Below are 20,512 nucleotides of genomic sequence, written 5' to 3'. Positions count from 1 at the left end.
ATTCCTCTTTAAATAGAAAATGACTACAAATGCTTACTGTATCTGCCGAGATTGTTAAAAACAATGAATCAATAAAGAGCACTTTTCTCCCTCTGTCTTTCAACTGTACCTCTGTCTGGAGAATTTAGTAATGTTGCAGATGAGGAGGAGAGCCGCTTGTTAATGACTGGATCAACATGTTTCGAGAGGTTCATTGTTGAAACAGACCTCCTGTCTGGATCTAAAACAAATGGAGATAATGCTAATTGACAGCCCACATGCAATAATGCAACTTCCTAGCACACTAAGGGGAGGAGAATATAGGACTAGAGAATTTCTGCTCTATCACTAAAACTTTAAAAATAGAAAGGATTTCTCAGTGGACATTTTACAGATGACTTAAAGACTTGGCACAAGACTATTTCATTTTAATTGCAGGTCAATAAAGTGATACCCTGGATGTTTTTCATTCAGTCAAGCTGTGATCCAAGGTTTCAGATGGAAGATCTGAATGGGCAGCTAATAAACAAGATGAGATTTTAATGTTCACTTCACTGTACTTGCAGATAGGTTTTGCTCTAGGCTCAAATGAAATGGAAAATTACAGAGAATCTGTATCATGTTTAATGCTCTGGTCCATCTTTTCAAGACCAAGTTATAAAGCAAGAAAGTCCTTAGCATCACTTGAATCACAGATGCTATTCAGCAGCGTACTGATGCAAACCAGAAGATCAATATCCAGAACATATAAAAAGAGAAGACAAAGTAGAGGAGGAAGAAAGTGAGCACACAAGACAAATGAGGGTGGGCACAAGAGGAATTCAAAGATAAGGCTCAAAGCCAAAGGGTTCTGTATAGGTAGCATACTCCATATCAGAGAGAGTGATTTTTCCACCTGCACTGTTCAAAGACAAAGCTAGTCAGACGTAAACTGCATGTGATTTAATAGACAAAAGAAAATAAATGCTATGTAGAAGTCTAAAAAAAATTTGTAATACACATGCTTTGTATATGACACCAAAGGGCTTTATTTTGCCTTTCTTTATGCTTTGTGGCTTTCAGAATGCAGCATCACACTGCATCAACCTCCTGTTCAAGTGATGCAAAATCAGCACTCCCATCCTGCTAAGAATGCGATAGATATTTCAAAGAGTACTGAAAAAGTGATTGTAACAATCCAAAGAGGTTGGCAACAGCAGAAGAAAATGAGAAACTAGGACAAAAAGAGCAATGTATAGGCATTCTCTGCTCCAAAATATTTTTGGGGAAAATGAGTGCATGAATTAAATCTCTTCCAAGGTAGATTTTTGTTTGGGAAACGGACAATTACTCATAAGAACAGTAGAAACTCAGTTCCACTCTTGCTTAGACTTATGGCCACAATTCACCAAAGCACTTTAAGCATGAGCACCCATGGGAAAAAAATGGTGGTCAGGCAGCCCCCGTATCAATGCCTCTCCCTTCCTCTAGCACCTCCTGCCCACTGGCAGGCCTGCCAATCAGCACCTCCAACTCCGTCCCAGTGTCTTCTGCCTGCCACGGATCAGCTGTTTTGCAGCATCAGGAAGTAGGGAGGAGGGCACAGTACTGGGCGGGAAGAGATGGGACAGGAAGAGGCAGGAAAGGGGTAGGGGTGCAGCAGAGGTGGGAAGAAGCAGGGCGGGGAAGGGATGAAGTGGGGGCGGGGCCTGTGCAGAGCCAGGAGGTACACCTCCAGGCAGATTAAAAACTCGGTGCCTATTTGTTCATCATTAGGTTGCAAAGCACTTAGACCCAGATTTTAAAGGTATTTAGGCACTTTAATACTGCTGCACTCAGTGTTGCAATACTTAACCAATTCAGGAGCCTAGGTCTCATTTTCAAAAGGGATTTAGGCACTTAGGAACCAAAATCCCATTGACAGTCAAAGGGCTTGTCTACATCAGAAAGTTGCAGCGCTGGTGAGGGAGTTACAGCGCTGCAACTTAGGAGGTGTACACATCTGCAGGGCACCACCAGCGCTGCAACTCCCTGTTTGCAGCGCTGGCCGTACTCCCGTTTTGTCTCGGGTGTAGAGGATCCAGCGCTGGTGATCCAGCGCTGGTAATCAAGTATAGTCACTTACCAGCGCTTTTCTTGACCTCCGTGGAATAAGCAGGTATCCCAGCATACCTGAGGAAGCCTCTGGTAATCAAGCTGGTCTCCTTCCCCGGTTTGCTCTCGCGTTCCCCGAACCCCGAGCAAGCAGGTCTCCTTCCCTGAGGTTTGCTGGGTGGTTCCGGGAACGCGAGAGCAAACCGGGAAAGGAGACCAGCTTCGCCGCGGTTTGCTCTCTCGTTCCCCGAACCCCGAGCAAGCAGGTCTCCTTCCCTGCGGTTTGCTGGGTGGTTCCGGGAACGCGAGAGCAAACCGGGAAAGGAGACCAGCTTCGCCGCGGTTTGCTCTCGCGTTCCCCGAACCCCGAGCAAGCAGGTCTCCTTCCCTGAGGTTTGCTGGGTGGTTCCGGGAACGCGAGAGCAAACCGGGAAAGGAGACCAGCTTCGCCGCGGTTTGCTCTCTCGTTCCCCGAACCCCGAGCAAGCAGGTCTCCTTCCCTGCGGTTTGCTGGGTGGTTCCGGGAACGCGAGAGCAAACCGGGAAAGGAGACCAGCTTCGCCGCGGTTTGCTCTCGCGTTCCCCGAACCCCGAGCAAGCAGGTCTCCTTCCCTGAGGTTTGCTGGGTGGTTCCGGGAAGGCGAGAGCAAACCGGGGAAGGAGACCAGCTTCGCCGCGGTTTGCTCTCGCGTTCCGCGAACCACCCTGCAAACCGCAGGGAAGGAGACCTGCTTGCTCGGGGGTTCGGCGAACGCGAGAGCAAACCGGGGAAGGAGACCAGCTTCGCCGCGGTTTGCTCTCGCGTTCCCCGAACAAGCAGGTCTCCTTCCCTGCGGTTTGCACGGTGGTTCGCGGAACGCGAGAGCAAACCGCAGCGAAGCTGGTCTCCTTCCCCGGTTTGCTCTCGCGTTCGCCGAACCCCCGAGCAAGCAGGTCTCCTTCCCTGCGGTTTGCAGGGTGGTTCGCGGAACGCGAGAGCAAACCGCGGCGAAGCTGGTCTCCTTCCCCGGTTTGCTCTCGCGTTCGCCGAACCCCCGAGCAAGCAGGTCTCCTTCCCTGCGGTTTGCAGGGTGGTTCGCGGAACGCGAGAGCAAACCGCGGCGAAGCTGGTCTCCTTCCCCGGTTTGCTCTCGCCTTCCCCAAAACCCCTTGAAGCCGCCCAACAGCGCTGCAGTGTGGCCACATCTAACACCACTTGCAGCGCTGGTTGCTGTAAGTGTGGCCACTCTGCAGCGCTGGCCCTATACAGCTGTACTAATACAGCTGTAACAACCAGCGCTGCAAAATTTTAGATGTAGACATGGCCAAAGAAGAGTTGATGTAGCAATGTCAGTTCCAGGATACTAGAGAGACAAGGTGGGTGAGGTAATATCTTTTATTGGGTCAACTTCTGTTGGTGAGAGAGAAGCTTTTGAGCTACACAGACCTAAGACAGAGCTCGGTGTAGCTCAACAGCTTGTTTCTCTCACTAACAGAAATTGCTCCAATAAAAGATATTACCTCACTCACCCTAAATCCCTTCTGAAAATGACACTTAGGGCTTGTCTACATCAGAAAGTTGCAGCGCTGGTGAGGGAGTTACAGCGCTGCAACTTAGGAGGTGTACACATCTGCAGGGCACCACCAGCGCTGCAACTCCCTGTTTGCAGCGCTGGCCGTACTCCCGTTTTGTCTCGGGTGTAGAGGATCCAGCGCTGGTGATCCAGCGCTGGTAATCAAATATAGACACTTACCAGCGCTTTTCTTGACCTCCGTGGAATAAGCAGGTATCCCAGCATACCTGAGGAAGCCTCTGGTAATCAAGCTGGTCTCCTTCCCCGGTTTGCTCTCGCGTTCCCCGAACCCCGAGCAAGCAGGTCTCCTTCCCTGAGGTTTGCTGGGTGGTTCTGGGAACACGAGAGCAAACCGGGGAAGGAGACCAGCTTCGCCGCGGTTTGCTCTCGCGTTCCCCGAACAAGCAGGTCTCCTTCCCTGCGGTTTGCAGGGTGGTTCCGGGAAACGCGAGAGCAAACCGCGGCAAAGTTGGTCTCCTTCCCCGGTTTGCTCTCGCGTTCCCCGAACCCCCGAGCAAGCAGGTCTCCTTCCCCGCGGTTTGCTGGGTGGTTCGGGAACGCGAGAGCAAACCGGGAAAGGAGACCAGCTTCGCCGCGGTTTGCTCTCGCGTTCCCCGAACAAGCAGGTCTCCTTCCCTGCGGTTTGCAGGGTGGTTCCGGAACGCGAGAGCAAACCGGGAAAGGAGACCAGCTTCGCCGCGGTTTGCTCTCGCGTTCCCGGAACCACCCAGCAAACCGCGGGGAAGGAGACCTGCTTGCTCGGGGGTTCGGGGAACGCGAGAGCAAACCGCGGCGAAGCTGGTCTCCTTTCCCGGTTTGCTCTCTCGTTCCCCGAACCCCCGAGCAAGCAGGTCTCCTTCCCCGCGGTTTGCTGGGTGGTTCCGGGAACGCGAGAGCAAACCGCGGCGAAGCTGGTCTCCTTTCTCGGTTTGCTCTCGCGTTCCCCGAACCCTGAGCAAGCAGGTCTCCTTCCCTGCGGTTTGCAGGGTGGTTCGGGAACGCGAGAGCAAACCGGGAAAGGAGACCAGCTTCGCCGCGGTTTGCTCTCGCGTTCCCCGAACAAGCAGGTCTTCTTCCCTGCGGTCTGCAGGGTGGTTCCGGAACGCGAGAGCAAACCGGGAAAGGAGACCAGCTTCGCCGCGGTTTGCTCTCGCGTTCCCCGAACCCCCCTTGAAGCCGCCCAACAGCGCTGCAGTGTGGCCACATCTAACACCACTTGCAGCGCTGGTTGCTGTAAGTGTGGCCACTCTGCAGCGCTGGCCCTATACAGCTGTACTAATACAGCTGTAACAACCAGCGCTGCAAAATTTTAGATGTAGACATGGCCTTAGGCTCCAAAATCAGCTAGGTGTTACAATGCTGAATGTAGTAATGCCTAAATACCTTTAAAAATCTAGGCCTTCATACAGAATGATTTCTCGTTGAAGTCAATGGGAGTTTAACAGGTCCTTAATTGCTTTGCTGAATCAAAGTCTATATGTCTAAATAACCTTGACAATATTGATGTGGACATTTTCTCAGAGATTATCTATGCTTGAGTAATGCTTTCATTATACTGAGTACATCAACATTCAATACTCATGTTACCTCTCACATATATGTAAACATAGTTGTTGTGGACAAATGGGTTGTGCATGAAAATCCCACTAAACACTGGTGTAGGAGTTCCTCATACCAGTGGTGAAGTATAGAGGACAGGCCTTGGAGATGAAAAGGAAAAGGATTTTTTTAAATTAGACTTTTCATCCACTGCCACAGAGCAATTGGTTTTATCTTTTGCTTTATATAATCACAGCAAGATTCAAAGAGGGCCTGGATGTTCACATGTATAACAAAAATATCTAGAGTAAGAATCATCAACGCTAACTGAGAGATTATTGGAAAAGATAAAACCTCACCTTTCAGAGCTTAAAGACACTCTCTAACCACTAGGAATAGGAGGAAACCTTCATGGGGGGGGGGGGGCAGATTACCCCACATCTGCCTACCGTGGGGTTTCTTGCACCTTCCTCCAAAGCATTTGTTGCTAGTCAGTATCGGAGACAGGATACTGGACTTACTGGGCATTGCATCTGATCTACTATGGCAATGCCTATGTTTCTTGGCAGCTCTTCAATAGCAATCTCTATGTGTGGGTGCAGTGGAAAACTAAGACCTACTACCTTGTTCTGGTCATGTGAGAACACAGTGTATGCCATTACACCAACAGCATACACCTGTAGCTGCCACAGAGGATGTGTACCGAAAGCATAAGAAACATTTTGGAGATGAGAAACAGCAGAAAGAGCATTTACTCGAGAAAGTCTCTCTTAAATCAGTCCTGCCATCCAGCCCTCATAAATCCATGCAGTCCGTAAAGACTAATCTTCAATGGATGGCATTCACTTGGAAGAATTCTGTGTGAATGTTAGTTGCATACAAAACCTGTCAACATAGAATAGGCCAATCACTATTTGATGGCTAGAGTTATGTTAACATGTTTTAAAATATTATTTGAGCAATAAATATAAATAAATATCTTTCACATAGGGTATGCAAAAGGTAAAACAGAGCCAAAATAGCGCCCAAAATATGTACTCAAATTAGATCTCATTGAATTCCAGAAGATCATTTTTAAATGGTTAATATTCTTTGTAAAATGTAACCCAAACCAACATGATACAATCTACTGTACAACTGTATACAGTAGTTTAGTGAATTGTGCCAAATCCTTTAAGTCAGCCAGTAATACTTCTCTGTACTTAGAAAAACACTGAGGGCTAACAACTATTCTAGTCTATGTAGTGTGATGTTAAGCATGCACTGTCTCTAAGTGATGTTGGTTTAGAAGTCACCAAGTAGTTATTAGTCCTATTTCTTGAGGAGCTAGCTACACATGGAGGAATCAACAAACCACAATGATTTATGTACCAGGTTTTCTAGCACCACCCAGAGATCTGAAGTGGTGCTCCAGCCCTGCTAAATCGAGAAAGGTGAATGATGATTCAACAAAATAACCTAGGGACAGAATGCAAGACAAATGATTTTTCAAAATAAAGAAAAATAAAAAGCAAATGCGTTATACAAAGATAAGCAAAGCAAGAAGAGGAACATTTTATGGAAAAATAACTGTTTATTGAATTTTAAAGTACAATACAATAGATGTAATCCGGCTATTTCTTGTCCTTTTTTGGTGACCAGATTGGTAAACACATTATTTCCTTCTAGATAAAAGAATGCAATACTTATTAAAGCATATGCATTAAAGGAAGAATAGATTTCTAATATATATCCACCATTTTCTGGTGCAAGAATCCATCAAGGACACATCTGAATTCTCTTCTTCAGTTTGAGGTGTACCTTAACAGGGTACATACATATTATTTATCAGTAAATGCAGTTTCATTTAGAGAAGACAGTTATGCGATAGATCTTCAACCTATAACTTATTACACTTTATGTTTTGCCCACCTCCAATTTCTCAATATCCACCGAACTTCTGTGTTCCTGTTTTGCCAACTAAGGTACTAAAGATAGTACAGTAGGTTTCAAAGAACATTTTCCCTTCCTATTTGTATTTTCAGCTTAAAATTCGTACTTTATAATTTCCACCAGAAATTCTTAAAATAATTTTCTCTTGCTGTCCTATGGTACCTAACACGTCCATGCAGTAACTTGTATTTGATTAGTGACACAGTGCATGCACACACACATAAGTGCACACAAACACTAGCAAAGCAGCAGAAGTGAGCAGTTTTAGATTAGATGGAGTTACAGGGTTAGTCAATTCCTCAGTGAAGTTTAGGCTTTAGCTGAATTTTCCCCTTGCTCCCCACTTAGCCAAACACAGAGTTAAAAAACATGCCCATCTTCAAAACAATGCTAGGATCATGAATAAAGAATTTGAACTAATTAGCACTGCATTACCTTCTTCTTTATGGGAACAAAGTATATCATGCAGACCGGGAGCTTGGATGAGAAACTGGATCTCCCCCTTTACCTGTATTATTAACGCTGCTGCTTCTATGAATGGGTCCTCCCCAGGACCACCTGTTTTGCTTTTGTTTGGGCTTCTGGCTCCTCTCGATTGTACGGCGTACGACAGCTTCATGTCGTTCCTGCAGCACAATAGGAGAATGTATGAATATGTTTGGATGCTGCTGGGTTTTTAACAAAAATTCGCATCACGCTACACGCTGACTTCCACCTGGACAAAATGTACTGGTCATCTTGGAGTCAAATGCAAATTGATAGGCAGTGCTTCGTGAGAATTCCACTCAAGGAACTGAGCTAACGTCAAACCAGGGCTTTATGGTAATTACAAAAATGTAACTGTGAAAACAGGAGGTCTGCTTGACACCAGTAACAATGTACATATTATTTGTATAACAGTAGCTCCTAACTGAAACTGGTGCCCTCTTGTGCTAGGCACTGTACATGAGAGTCCCTGTTCTGAATTTCTTACAATCTAAGTGGATGTCTATGCTGCAACTGGAGTTTTGATTGCCGCTTAGGCAGACATACTTCCGCTAGCTGTAGTCTAGGTTAAGCAGCTAAAAATAGCAGTGAAGAGGCAATGGCATGAATCCCGGTGTTGTCAAGCAACCCAGGGCTTGGGCTCTTTTGTACAGCCTGTGCTGCGGCATCTTCTCTGCTATCTTTAGTCATTCTAGCTAGATAAAAGCAAGCCCAGGAACACCCGTATGATCTGCAATCACACCTCTGACTACAGTAGACATACTCTACATGGACAACACAAGCAAAGGATGGGAGGGAAAGCAGAGGGGTGAGCTCACTTGCCCATGGGTCACACAGCAAGTAGCTACCAGCTCATTCATCATGCAGTTAAGGGGAAACAAATTTATTATTAAATCTACACTTACTGTATTCTCCTAGGGTGACCAGATGCCTCGATTTTATAGGGATAGTCCCAATTTTTGGGTTTTTTTCTTATATAGGATCCTATTACCCTCTCCCGTCATCCTGATTTTTCATATTTTCTGTCTGGTCATCCTCTCTCTCACATTCCTGACAGTTTCTGAATTAGGCACTTAGTATTTAACTACAGTTACATTGAATCACTAGCAACCTACTATCAATACTACAGGTACCACAATTCATTTTTCTACAGGGTTTTAAGTTTTGATTTTCAGGTCAATTTTGGCCCTGCTGTGCCTTGCCACAGATGTATTTTAAACATACATATTATTGGACTGGGGAGATCAGTTTTGTAGAGGGACCCATAAAAAGTCGTGTCAGCGCAGACACAGCTAAAAAAAAAAAAGTTAAGTTAAAAGAGCCTTCCTTTTGCAACGTACCCTACATTACCCTTGACTCACATTCCAACCCTACAGCTAATTTTTAAATGACATAGACTCATAGACTTTAGGGTCAGAAGGGACCAATATGATCATCTACTCTGACCTCCTGGACAAAGCAGGCCACAGAACCTTACCCATCCACTTCTATAACAAACCCCTAACCTATGTCCGAGTTATTGAAGTCTTCAAATTGTGGTTTGAAGACCTCAAGCTGCACAGAATCCAGCAGCAAGTGACCCATGCCCCACGCTGCAGAGGAAGGCGAAAAACCTCCAGGGTTTCTGCCAATCTGCCCCAGAGGAAAATTCCTTCCTGACCCCAAATATGGCGATCAGTTAAACCCTGAGCATGTGGGCAAGACTCACCAGCCAGCACTCAGGAAAGAATTCTCTGCAGTAACTCAGATCCCATCCCATCTAACATCCCATCACAGACCACTGGGCATACTTATCTGCTGATAATCAACGATCAATTGCCAAAATTAAGCTATCCCACCATACCATCCCTTCCATAAACTTATCAAGCTTAGTCTTAAAGCCAGATATGTCTTTTGCCCCCATTACTCCCCTTGGAAGGCTGTTCCAGAACTTCACTCCTCTAATGGTTAGAAACCTTGGTCTAATTTCAAGTCTAAACTTCCTAGTGTCCAGTTTATACCCATTTGTTCTTGTGTCTACATTGGTACTAAGCTTAAATAATTCCTCTCCCTCCCTAATATTAATCCCTCTGATATATTTATAAAGAGCAAGCATATCCTCCCTCAGCCTTCTTTTGGCCAGGCTAAACAAGCCAAGCTCTTTGAGTCTCCTTTCACAAGGCAGGTTTTCCATTCCTCGGGTCATCCTAGTAGCCCATCTCTGAACCTGTTCCAGTTTGAATTCATCCTTCTTAAACATGGGAGACCAGAACTGCACACAGTATTCCAGATGAGGTCTCACCAGTGCCTTATATAATGGTACTAACACCTCCTTATCTTTGCTGGAAATACCTCGCCTGATGCATCCTAAAACCGCATTAGCTTTTTTAACGGCTATATCACATTGGCGGCTCATAGTCATCCTGTGATCAACCAATACTCCAAGGTCCTTCTCCTCCTCTGTTGCTTCCAACTGATGTGTCCCCAATGTATATCTAAAATTCTTATTATTAATCCCTAAGTGCATGACCTTGCCCTTTTCACTATTAAATTTCATCCTATTACTATTACTTCAGTTTACAAGGTCATCCAGATCTTCCTGTATGATATCCCGGTCCTTCTCTGTGTTAGCAATACCCCCCAGCTTTGTGTTATCCGCAAACTTTATTAGCACATTCCCACTTTTTGTGCCAAGTTCAGTAATAAAAAGGTTAAATAAGATTGGTCCCAAAACTTATCCTTGAGGAATTCCACTAGTAACCTCCTTCCAGCCTAACAGTTCACCCTTCAGTACGACCCGTTGGAGTCTCCCCTTAAACCAGTTCCTTATCCACCTTTCAATTTTCATATTGATCCCCATCTTTTCCAATTTAACTAATAGTTCCCCATGCGGAACCGTGTCAAATGCCTTACTGAAATCGAAGTAAATTAGATCTACTGCATTTCCTTTGTCTAAATAATCTGTCACTTTCTCAAAGAAGGAGATCAGGTTGGTTTGGCACGATCTACCTTTAGTAAAATCATGTTGTAACTTGTCCCAATTACCCTTGACCTCAATGTCCTTAACTACTTTCTCCTTCAAAATTTTTTCCAAGACCTTACATACTACAGATGTCAAACTAACAGGCCTATAGTTACTCGGATCACATTTTTTCCCTTTCTTAAAGATAGGAACTACGTTAGCAATTCTCCAGTCATACGGTACAATCCCTGAGTTTACCGATTCATTAAAAATTCTTGCTAACTGGCTTGCAATTTCATGTGCCAGTTCCTTTAGTATTCTTGGATGAAGATTATCTGGGCCCTCCGATTTTGTCCCATTAAGCTGTTCAAGTTTGGCTTCTACCTCAGATGTGGTAATATCCACCTCCATATCCTCATTCCCGTTTGTCATCCTTCCATTATTCCTAAGCTCTTCATTAGCCTTATTAAAGACTGAGGCAAAGTACTTATTTAGATATTGGGCCATGCCTAGGTTATCCTTAACCTCCATTCCATCCTCAGTGTTTAGTGGTCCCACTTCTTCTTTCTTTGTTTTCTTCTTATTTATATGGCTATAGAACCTTTTACTATTGATTTTAATTCCCTTTGCAAGGTCCAACTCTACATGGCTTTTAGCCTTTCTCACTTTATCCCTACATGTTCTAACCTCACTAAGGTAGCTTTTCTTGCTAATCCCACCCTTCTTCCATTCCTTGTAGGCTTTCTGCTTTTTCTTAATCACCTCTCTGAGATCCTTGCTCATCCAGCTTGGTCTACAACTCCTGCCTATGGTTTTTTTCCCCTTTCTTGGGATGCAGGCTTCTGATAGTTTCTGCAGCTGCGAATTAAAGTAATTCCAGGCCTCCTCTGCATTTGGATCCACAAGTTCTTCAGTCCAATCCACTTCCCTAACTAATTTCCTTAATTCTTTAAAGTTAGCCCTTGAGAAGTCAAAAACCCTAGTCCCTGATCTATTTTTGTTTATCCTTCCATCTAGTTTTGAACTGAATTAGCTCACGATCACTTGAACCAAGGTTGTCCCCTACAACCATTTCTCCTGTGAGGTCCTCACTACTCACCAAAACCAAATCTAAAATGGCATCCCCTCTTGTTGATTCTTCAACTACTTGGTGAAGAAATCCATCTGCTATCACATCCAGAAAAATCTGAGCCCTACTATTCTTGCTAGCACTTGTCCTCCAGTCTATATCTGGGAAGTTAAAGTCTCCCATGATCACACATTTCCCATTAGTATTTACTTCATTAAAAACATTGAAGAGGTCTCTATCCATATCCAAATCAGATCCCGGCGGTCTGTAGCACACCCCAAGCACTATCTCAGGGGAGGCTCTAGTAGCTTTCTTTCCCAGTGTGATTTTTAACCAGACAGACTCCGTCTTGTCCATTCCATATTGGTCAATTTATTGCTACATCATCTAGTGGAGAGTAAGTTGCCTGAAAGACTGTATGGAACGTCCTCTTACCTTGTCCTCTTCTATTCTCTGCTTTCGTTTTTCCTCTACTGCAGCTCGTCTTTTCTCTTCTTTTAGCCTCTGTTCTTCTAACTTCTTTTTGCGTTCCTCCAGGTGTTTTTCATAATGCTGCCGTGCCCTCTCTTCTTTTTCTAACCAGAGTGATTCTCTTGCAGCTAAAAGAAAAGTAGACATAAAATGTAAATATTCTGTACCATTTAGAATTGTAACACACAGCCTAGGCTGCTCATGATTGGATGCACTTACCAACTTGTTTTTAAAAAATCATATATATGTCCCAACCAAGCTTTATTAAATGCCCACAGTACATTTACCTAAATTGCACACTAACCTGTGTGCTCATACTTCAATTACTGTATAATATCAACATCAGAATCGGAAATAATGAAACTGAGGTCTCAGAAAATTTGACTTATGCAAATGATTCCATGCCACTTTAAAATTCCCAAACTAATATTCATATTGTGTCCCACACTTAGAGGCAATCCCTATTACTGTTTCATACACTGGGCCTCACCGTAGGCAAAAAAACTATGCTCAGCTGCATTAAGTTGCAAAAGTGAAACTGAAAAAGCAACAGGCCTTTGTTTATCTAAAAGCCTCAGGTGATAACACTTCACAATAAAGCTAAGTTTGACATAGTTTCCATGCAAAACTACAGATCACTCTAGATGTGAGAAGCAAATTCATGCAATTTAAACATGTGATAAATGTAGACTGAGTTCTCTGTTTCAATAAATGATGAAACCAGGCTAATTTGGTGTGGTTTCAGATTACATTGTTAATATTTCCAACAACTCTACTCATGATTCCCACTAGCAATAAATAATGAAGGTGCGAGATTCAATTCGATAATAATACATGATAATTTTCTGCATCCATTCAATTCTAAAAGAATATTAACCCCAATCACCTGCCCACTGTTTATCTACCTGCAGGATAACAGGAGAGTTAATATAGTACTCCAGTATATTCAGGGCCGGTACAAGGATGTTTCGCACCCTAGGCGAAACTTCCACTTTGCGCCCTCCCCTGTCCCTGAGCCCCCTCCGAAGTGCCCCCCTAGCGGCAGCTCCCCCCTTCCGCCCTGAAGCGCCCTCCCCCTGCAGCAGCTTCCCACCCCCCATCCTCCGCCCTAAGGCACCCCCTTGCCCCAGCTCACTCCTGCCCCACCTCCACCTCGAGCACGCTGTTGCTGCTTCACTTCTCCCGCCTCCCAGGCTTGTAACGCCAATCAGCTTAGGCACCGCAAGCCTGGGAGGCGGGAGAAGTGAAGCGGCCATGGCGAGCTTGGGGAGGAGGCGGGGTAGGGGTGAGCTGGGGCAGGGAGTTCCCCTGCATGCTGCCCCTCCCCCCGCTACTTGCTGCAAGGGGCCCTCCCCGCGCTCCCCTGTCCCAGCTCCCTCCGCCGAAATGCCGGCGGTGACCGGGGCGGCCGAAGATCCAGCTGTCGCGGTCATTGCCGAAGAAAATGCCGCCCCCACCAAATCTTAGTGCCCTAGGCGACTGCCTAGGTCGCCTAAATGGTTGCAACAGCCCTGAGTATAACAAAGTGGTTGGCATCGCAGTCTTAGGACCTCATCTAATTCCTCCTGACTTCAGTGGGAGCTGGACTGGCCCTTAATGATCAGATCTATGTCAACAGCTACCTGTTATTCTATGAGGTAACAAATTAGACATTGGAGAATCAGGAACTAAGGTGACCATGCCTTAACTTGTTACATAGCACTGGTCTTGGAAAGTCCTCAACAGCTTGTTTCAGACGCGTTCACTGAACCGAATGTGCAATGGAATTGAACTTAACACTGCACAATCAACTGCCTGTTCATATTTGTCCCATCCAGAATGTAGGCCCAAAATGGGGTCTGCTTTAAACTGTTACAATCTGAGAAAAATGGACTTTTCCTACAGCTGTCATGAAAGTTACACTTCCCAGGATTTCCATTTGCTTATTTTTTAAATATCCATGACATCTGACAGTTTCAGAACTTTCTGCATATTGATGAGCACGTATGCGTATGTCTGCGTGTGTCTGTACATGAAGGTAATACTGCAACAAATGTTATTGATAATTGTGTGGGAGGCTCATAAAGAGTAGGAGCTCACTGATAACATGGAGGCAACCCACTGAGCTATCAGAAAGAGCTTTAATTTCCCAGGGGGTCAGGAGATTCTCCTTCTATGTTAGAAAAGACAATTTTTAAATGTAATTAAAAGTGTCTGCCCAAAAGTTTGTCCCAGGATGGCAATGTGACACATACCTTATTATTTTTGTTAGTTACAAACACATACCAAAAGAAAAAATAAAAACTATTTACAAGTTCAAAACAGCTGTGACTTTTGATTATTATAATTCTATTACTTTTGCTCATCACCACCATCTCCCTGAGAGTTTTCCGAGAACTGCCAGCAACAAATCATGTTTGCATTCTAAACTTTGTGTGCACGCACACGTTTATTCTCCCTCCTCCTCAAGATCTACAGCTAACAAATATATTGTTTAAGTACGTTTCAGTCCTGGAGTCTCTGCTGGATGAAAACAGCTTTCCCATGTCAGCTTTTCAAACGCTGCAGAGAAAAATGGGTGGCACCTTCTTTTAAACATATAATCTCACTGTATATGCAAAACAGTAGGGACTGTTTTGAATAGGAATGATATTTGCTCAACTGTCACAAGCAATCAGATCATTCTACTGCAAGGATGAGGTCAAAAACATAGCAAGTCAAGAATAGAAATTGTACAAAGACATTTAAACTGGAATAATTTAATCTACAGCTGTGAGATTAACATTGATATCAACAGGCTCAAAAAATAACACTTGTAGATGCAAAATAGCATACAAGACTCAGCAGAATACAAATCTGCAGGACATAAAAATATATTCTTTTTCTATACTAGCTTGGATCTCTGGGTTGGAAGAAGCAGTTGAATAGCAGCGTAGCAAGAGTGGATAACTCACAGACCAACAAGCTCAATTATCTTTACTGCAGTCTTTGGACATAACAGAAGGTATGCAAAAATAGACCTACGAATACATTATCTCTTAACTCAACACAGAGGAAACAGTTGCTATTGTAATGAGTACATTTAATCTGGCACATTTTTGAGATATGTGGGTTTAGCCACCTGTATGTAGTTTCTTCACAGGCTTGAGGGTCTCATGAACAGATTCTAATAAGAATCGAAGACATGAAGCCACATTTTGTCTCTGAGTTTAACTATCTATGGTATATATATATAGGGCCAATCTCCGTAATATCTAAGTGCACATCAATAGGGTGGAGTTAATATCTTTAATTCTTACGAACTGATCTACTTCAAATAATCTTGACAGTTGGACAGCATCTGGGAAAGAAAACCATCCTGTCATGAGCCTTCCAGTAGGCTAAGACAAGACACTTGTGGGACACAGTGTGTAGGCATTTGTCTAAACTCCTCTGGAAAAAAAAATCTGATTCTGAAATAGGGAGAAAAAAATAATAATGGAGTAAATACTCCAGCCCTTTTTTCCTCCCCAAGATGAACAGAAGTCTTTGCTGGTTGACTTCAACATTGACATTCACTGACCTCAAAGGACCACCTAAGAGAGAGTTTCTTCTGTTTGTACTGACAAGCTTATTAACAGGCCCTGATGAAGAATGTCTCATCTGGATAGATAAGTGCTCAGAGTACAGAATGGCTCATTAGACCCTGAAGCCATGTCCACAAGAAGTATTATGGAACAATTAAGATGGTTATCCTGGATTCTCTGAGCTTTTACAGATGACTCTTGTGTTCACTTATTCCAAGGTCTGTCATGGCTCCCTGTCTTTTTCTCTATCATATTCAATTTCCGTTCCTCATCTTCAAAGCCCTGTACAATTCTGCTTTGGACTACTTGTAGTCCACATCTCTGTCAATGCCTACTGCCCCCTCTTCTAAGCCATACTCTGCTACCTACTTCTAGCTTAGCGTGATTTTACTCTGAAAACTGTTCATACAAAACCAGCATAAGAGTTGGAAGTAGGATGCTGAGAGTGCTGCAGCGTCCCCTACCCTGAAGTGGTTTCCATCATATACAGGGTTTACAGTTTGGTTCAATGGCTCTCAGCCCCTCCCACTCCACAAATTGTTCCAGCACCCCTGAAAATCACTATCATATTACTCACTAAATTGGATCTGTTGTGGATTCAGAGTCATACTGGCTTACTTTACTGACAAATCTCAGTATTTCTGTTTTTATTTGTTAACAGTGAAAAGCCAACACAGTTAAGAGACACCAAACTAGATGCTATTCCTTCTTGACTCAACAACAGAATAATTACTAAATTGTGTACAGCTCTGCAAACCCACCAAAGGCAATGAGGATACATAGGTATTATTATAGGCATAATTTGGAGATTGTGGAGTTGCCCAGGTGTCATTAAGGGCACAATTGGGCCTGCATAACTGTTGTTACTGGGGAGGACACACAAGACAGAAGTAACTTGTCCTGACCCTAGGAAGCCAGGTTGAGTTTGTAGGACTGACAGAAAATCTTTTCAAACTAAACATGTCTGAACTGGAAATCACTGAGACACAATAACAGGGGCCACCACAGTGCAATTTTAACAGTCATTTTTTCCTATTTCAATGATAATTTTGTCTTCTCTTGGCCTAAATTCATTGTTTTTAATGCTGTCCTGTAATAATGGGAATGCAACGTTCCATTTACATCCTCAGTCCGTAAATCACTTCTTGTAACTCATTACTTCTAGTGAAACTGTTACTCTTTACTTTAGAGTCAGAGACTTCCACTGTCTCCCCTACTTTTAGGTCTCACTTCTATTGCAGTAGTGCTTAGATGCCCACTCACAGATGTTATAGCTAAACAGAAGTTATGGGTTAGATGCAGGAATTACTGGGTGAGCTTCTTGAGCCTGTTATGCAGGAAGTCAAACTAGAAGATCATAATAGTCTCTTCTGACATCAAAATCTATAAACCCAAGATCATTGTTCTGTACAAATACTTATGAAGTCAATCCCTGGCTACAGCATTTACAATCGAAGATGGCAAGGGTATGGAGGGACACGATCAAAATATTACATACATTTATATTTTTTAATATGAACAAACAAGTATACATGAACTAGTTCTGATTTCCCCTTTCAACCTATCGTTAAGTAGTTGGCTAATTACTTGCTGATGTCACAGAAGAAATGGGTCTTGAGAAATGGTCTGAAGGAAGACAGGAGTTCCTTATTCTTATTCTAAAAGAGAACTGGAATTTATGGAGATGCATACAAAACAAAAACGAATTATTCAATCTTTATTTGTTATAAACTTTGAATTTCTCTTGCTGTCCAATTAAGACAGAAGCTAGATTCTTTCCTTCTCATGCATTGCTGTGTGACTGCACTGTGTCTAATTTAGACTGAGATCGCCACAAGAGAAAGATTTTGATATATATTTCTGTACAGTACCTTGTTGCTTATGGTATTATATAAATAAATAAATAAATAAAGAAGATAATCCATTCGCTTGCTCTGCAATTCTTGAACAAGTTGAAGAACCTCAGCAGTACCAGGATTCAAAATCTGAGTTCAAGTGGCTCATTTTCACCACTGTTTCAAAGCTTTTGCACACATCAGATGGAAACCTACCTGAATTAAGCTTCTATTCTCCTTGGAACGTGGCAAAGATTTTAAAAAACACTTAGAGAACTTAGAAGTACAACTCCCATTTGAAAGTTCCATCTCTTCCCGCCTGTGTTGGCTTTCATTCAATCAGCATTTAAAGATAGGCTTCCAACTGCGTGCTAACAAGAGACTTTCACGGCTTTCAAGATCAGTTGGCTCATCCCTTGTGCCTGGAGGTTGTTTACAATGGCAACACAATGTGCATTGTTTGAGAGAGAGAACTTTAATTTGGTATTCTTGAAAGTACTTCTGCAAGGCCAAGAAAGTTAATGGAGGGGGAGAACCTTGCCAATGTCTCTGGGACATTACTTGGTACCTTAGCTCCATCATGTGAATAAGTCATAGTGGCAGTAGTCTGGGTTATCCTGTATGTCTTGTATGTGTATCCTTTCAGGCTCAGATTCACAGAAAAAATGAGGATCATGGGAGAAGGAAGAAGTTTGTCTTTGGACATGTTTACCTAGATGTTCCCACTAAAATACATATTAAACTAAATAAATGTAGCTTTTGTGAAGAGGAGAAAAAAATACTTCAGAGCGAGGCAGAAAATGATGGATAATTGTTCTTTAAGAGTGAAGCAGGAGTAGTCCTCCTTCCCCAGTATGATTTTAGGCAGATAACTAGACTTCCTGAGGATACTTTTTGTTTATGGAGGTTGTAGTAAGAAAACTGGCCAGCTGTGATCTGTAGGGAGAGTAAGGGAAATGATGTATTTGAACTTTTAAGTTATGTTTTCTGGGAGCCAGAGGCTGAAAAAAAATTTCTGTGAAGTCTTGGGGTAAAGCCTCTACTACCATATACACTTTCCAGCCACTGCTGGGTGGACACTGAGAATTCCCATTCGTCTTGCTAGCAACACTATCACTTGCCTCTGCCCCTAGGGATAGGGCATTTAAACAACAGAATACGTAAAATCTTAGAAGATATAACAAAACTCATGACATGCATCTGAGGAAGTGGGTATTCACCCACGAAAGCTCATGCTCCAAAACGTCTGTTAGTTATAAGGTGCCACAGGATTCTTTGCTGCTTTAACAAAACTCAAAGATCACAATAATTCTTTTAACAATTCTCAGGGCTGAAAAGTCACCAAATGAAAGAAACATACATTAGGAGCAACTACTTATAGCTGGGGTGGCCCAACCACAGCTCATAAGCCACCTGTGGCTCTTTTACAGTTAAAGTGAGGCTTGCGGGGCCCCGCACACTCTCCCCCGCATTCTCTACCTAGCAGACAGGGGAGGGGAGGGGAGTTTGGGACTTCTGCCCTGTGGTGGTGGTGGGGGGGCATGGGGTCTAGGGGCTTCTGCCCGAAAAAACTGGTGCCTGCTGAGAGTGAAAGGGGCACAATTGAAAGGTTCGCCCACCCCAACAGCTTGAGTCATGTTCCCCCCAGGCACACGCCCCTCTTACCCTCAGCGGCCGCTTCCTGCAGCTCCCAGGTGTTATCTCTATGCAGAGCTGGGAGTTGCAGGGAGGGGCCACTGCTTTAGCTCCATTGGGAGAAGCAGCAACAAAAGTAGTGGCTCCCCCTGCAGCTCCCAGCTGTTTGCTGCTGCATCTCCCCACAGTCGCAGCTCCCAGCTTGCCAACTCCAGCAGCTGCCGTGCAGGGAGGGTGCCTGGTGGGGCTCAGGGCTTCAGCAGGAGTGGGGCTGAAGCCCCGAGCCCTGGCAGGTGCATCTCAGCTCTCAAACTTCTGAAGACTGTTATATGCGGCTCAAAGGGTCAGTAAGTTTGGCCACCCCTGGATAATAGGTTATGAAGGTAGGGCTTGAGGGCACATAAAAATGAGAGTTCAGAATAATAAGGAAATTACAACTATAGTGGACAAAAACAACCTTTTAAACCAACAACTAAAAAGCCACCTCTTTCCACTAACCACAAAACCCCCAAATCCTCACAAAACAAATAGCTTCTTCATTTTAATAGGAAGTTTGCTGATTGTAGGTTTGCCTTGTCAATTGTGGGTGTAAGTGCTAGATTTTGTAATTTACATTAAATTACTCTTAGAAAACAATTATCCTCATGTTTGCATATACCCACACTTTTTTCCCCACAACAGGCTCAATCTATCCCTTCTTCTAAATAAACCTATTAATTCTTTAGCAGTGATTGTTCCTAAATTAACTCTCATTAGCACCAGAATAACGTTGTCTCAACTGCTTTCACTCCTTCCTGGATGTGTAAAGGAAATTTTTTACAAGAACACAAGGCTAAATTTTCTGTATCTCACTAAAATTAAATATATACTCCCCCCGCCCCCATGGAAAGAAATACTTATCTAGAAACACATATAGAGATACATATTCATATTTCAAGGGATGCAAAAATTAACATTTCAAAGCTTAATTAGATTTTCCTTTTTTTTTTTTTCCCCATTTCACATAAAGACTTCTCACAAACTTCTTCCCATAGCACCCTGGGTAGAAGTGCACAGTTTGCACTCTAGTGTAAGAATTAGACACATTTACACATCAATTATATTTAGACTTTGATTGGCAATGTATGAGATCATGTCACAAATATTGGTCCCCTTCAGAGAAAGTTTCATGATCCTGATTCCATCAAGCAATGCTTATATGTTGAAAAAATAGCTGTGGAATCTTTTATGTTGAATCCAGAGGGGAAAAAACAAACAAACCTGCACTGAAGACTGCACCAAACTAATGGATAAGGTAGAATGATCAAGTCATATGATACAAGGCTGCAAGGTAAGAACATAAAAGCATGACTCAAAGGTTGAGGAAGTTATTAATAGATATTGCCTGCATGCAAACCAGTATAACTATACTAGACTATACACAGGAACACAATTGGACCATTATTCTTCCTCCT

At 43.5% G+C, this 20,512-nt stretch overlaps 2 protein-coding genes across 8 annotated transcripts in view; one reads left to right on the top strand and one right to left on the bottom strand.

Moving 5' to 3' along the window:
- PDE7B (phosphodiesterase 7B) overlaps window positions 1-20,512 on the top strand; it is a 708,282-nt gene that overhangs the window by 480,175 nt on the left and 207,595 nt on the right. The gene's annotated exons all lie outside the window — the stretch shown is intronic.
- The window catches only part of MAP7 (microtubule associated protein 7), a 197,130-nt gene that overhangs the window by 48,913 nt on the left and 127,705 nt on the right, over window positions 1-20,512 (bottom strand). For 5 of the 7 annotated variants that reach the window (XM_050949576.1, XM_050949572.1, XM_050949573.1 and 2 more), the window contains exons 4-6: window positions 12,008-12,171; window positions 7,585-7,702; window positions 110-220 (exon numbers count right to left, since the gene is read on the bottom strand). In XM_050949576.1, coding sequence (XP_050805533.1) covers window positions 110-220; window positions 7,585-7,702; window positions 12,008-12,171 — 393 coding nt within the window. The remainder of the gene's footprint in view (window positions 1-109; window positions 221-7,584; window positions 7,703-12,007; window positions 12,172-20,512) is intronic. The other 2 variants (XM_050949577.1, XM_050949578.1) reach the window with 1 other exon arrangement.

This window comes from Gopherus flavomarginatus, chromosome 4, assembly GCF_025201925.1.
Source record: "Gopherus flavomarginatus isolate rGopFla2 chromosome 4, rGopFla2.mat.asm, whole genome shotgun sequence".
Lineage (NCBI taxonomy): Eukaryota > Metazoa > Chordata > Testudines > Testudinidae > Gopherus > Gopherus flavomarginatus.
Note: the sequence above shows the minus strand (reverse complement) of the source record. Positions and strands in the feature narration are given on the sequence as shown.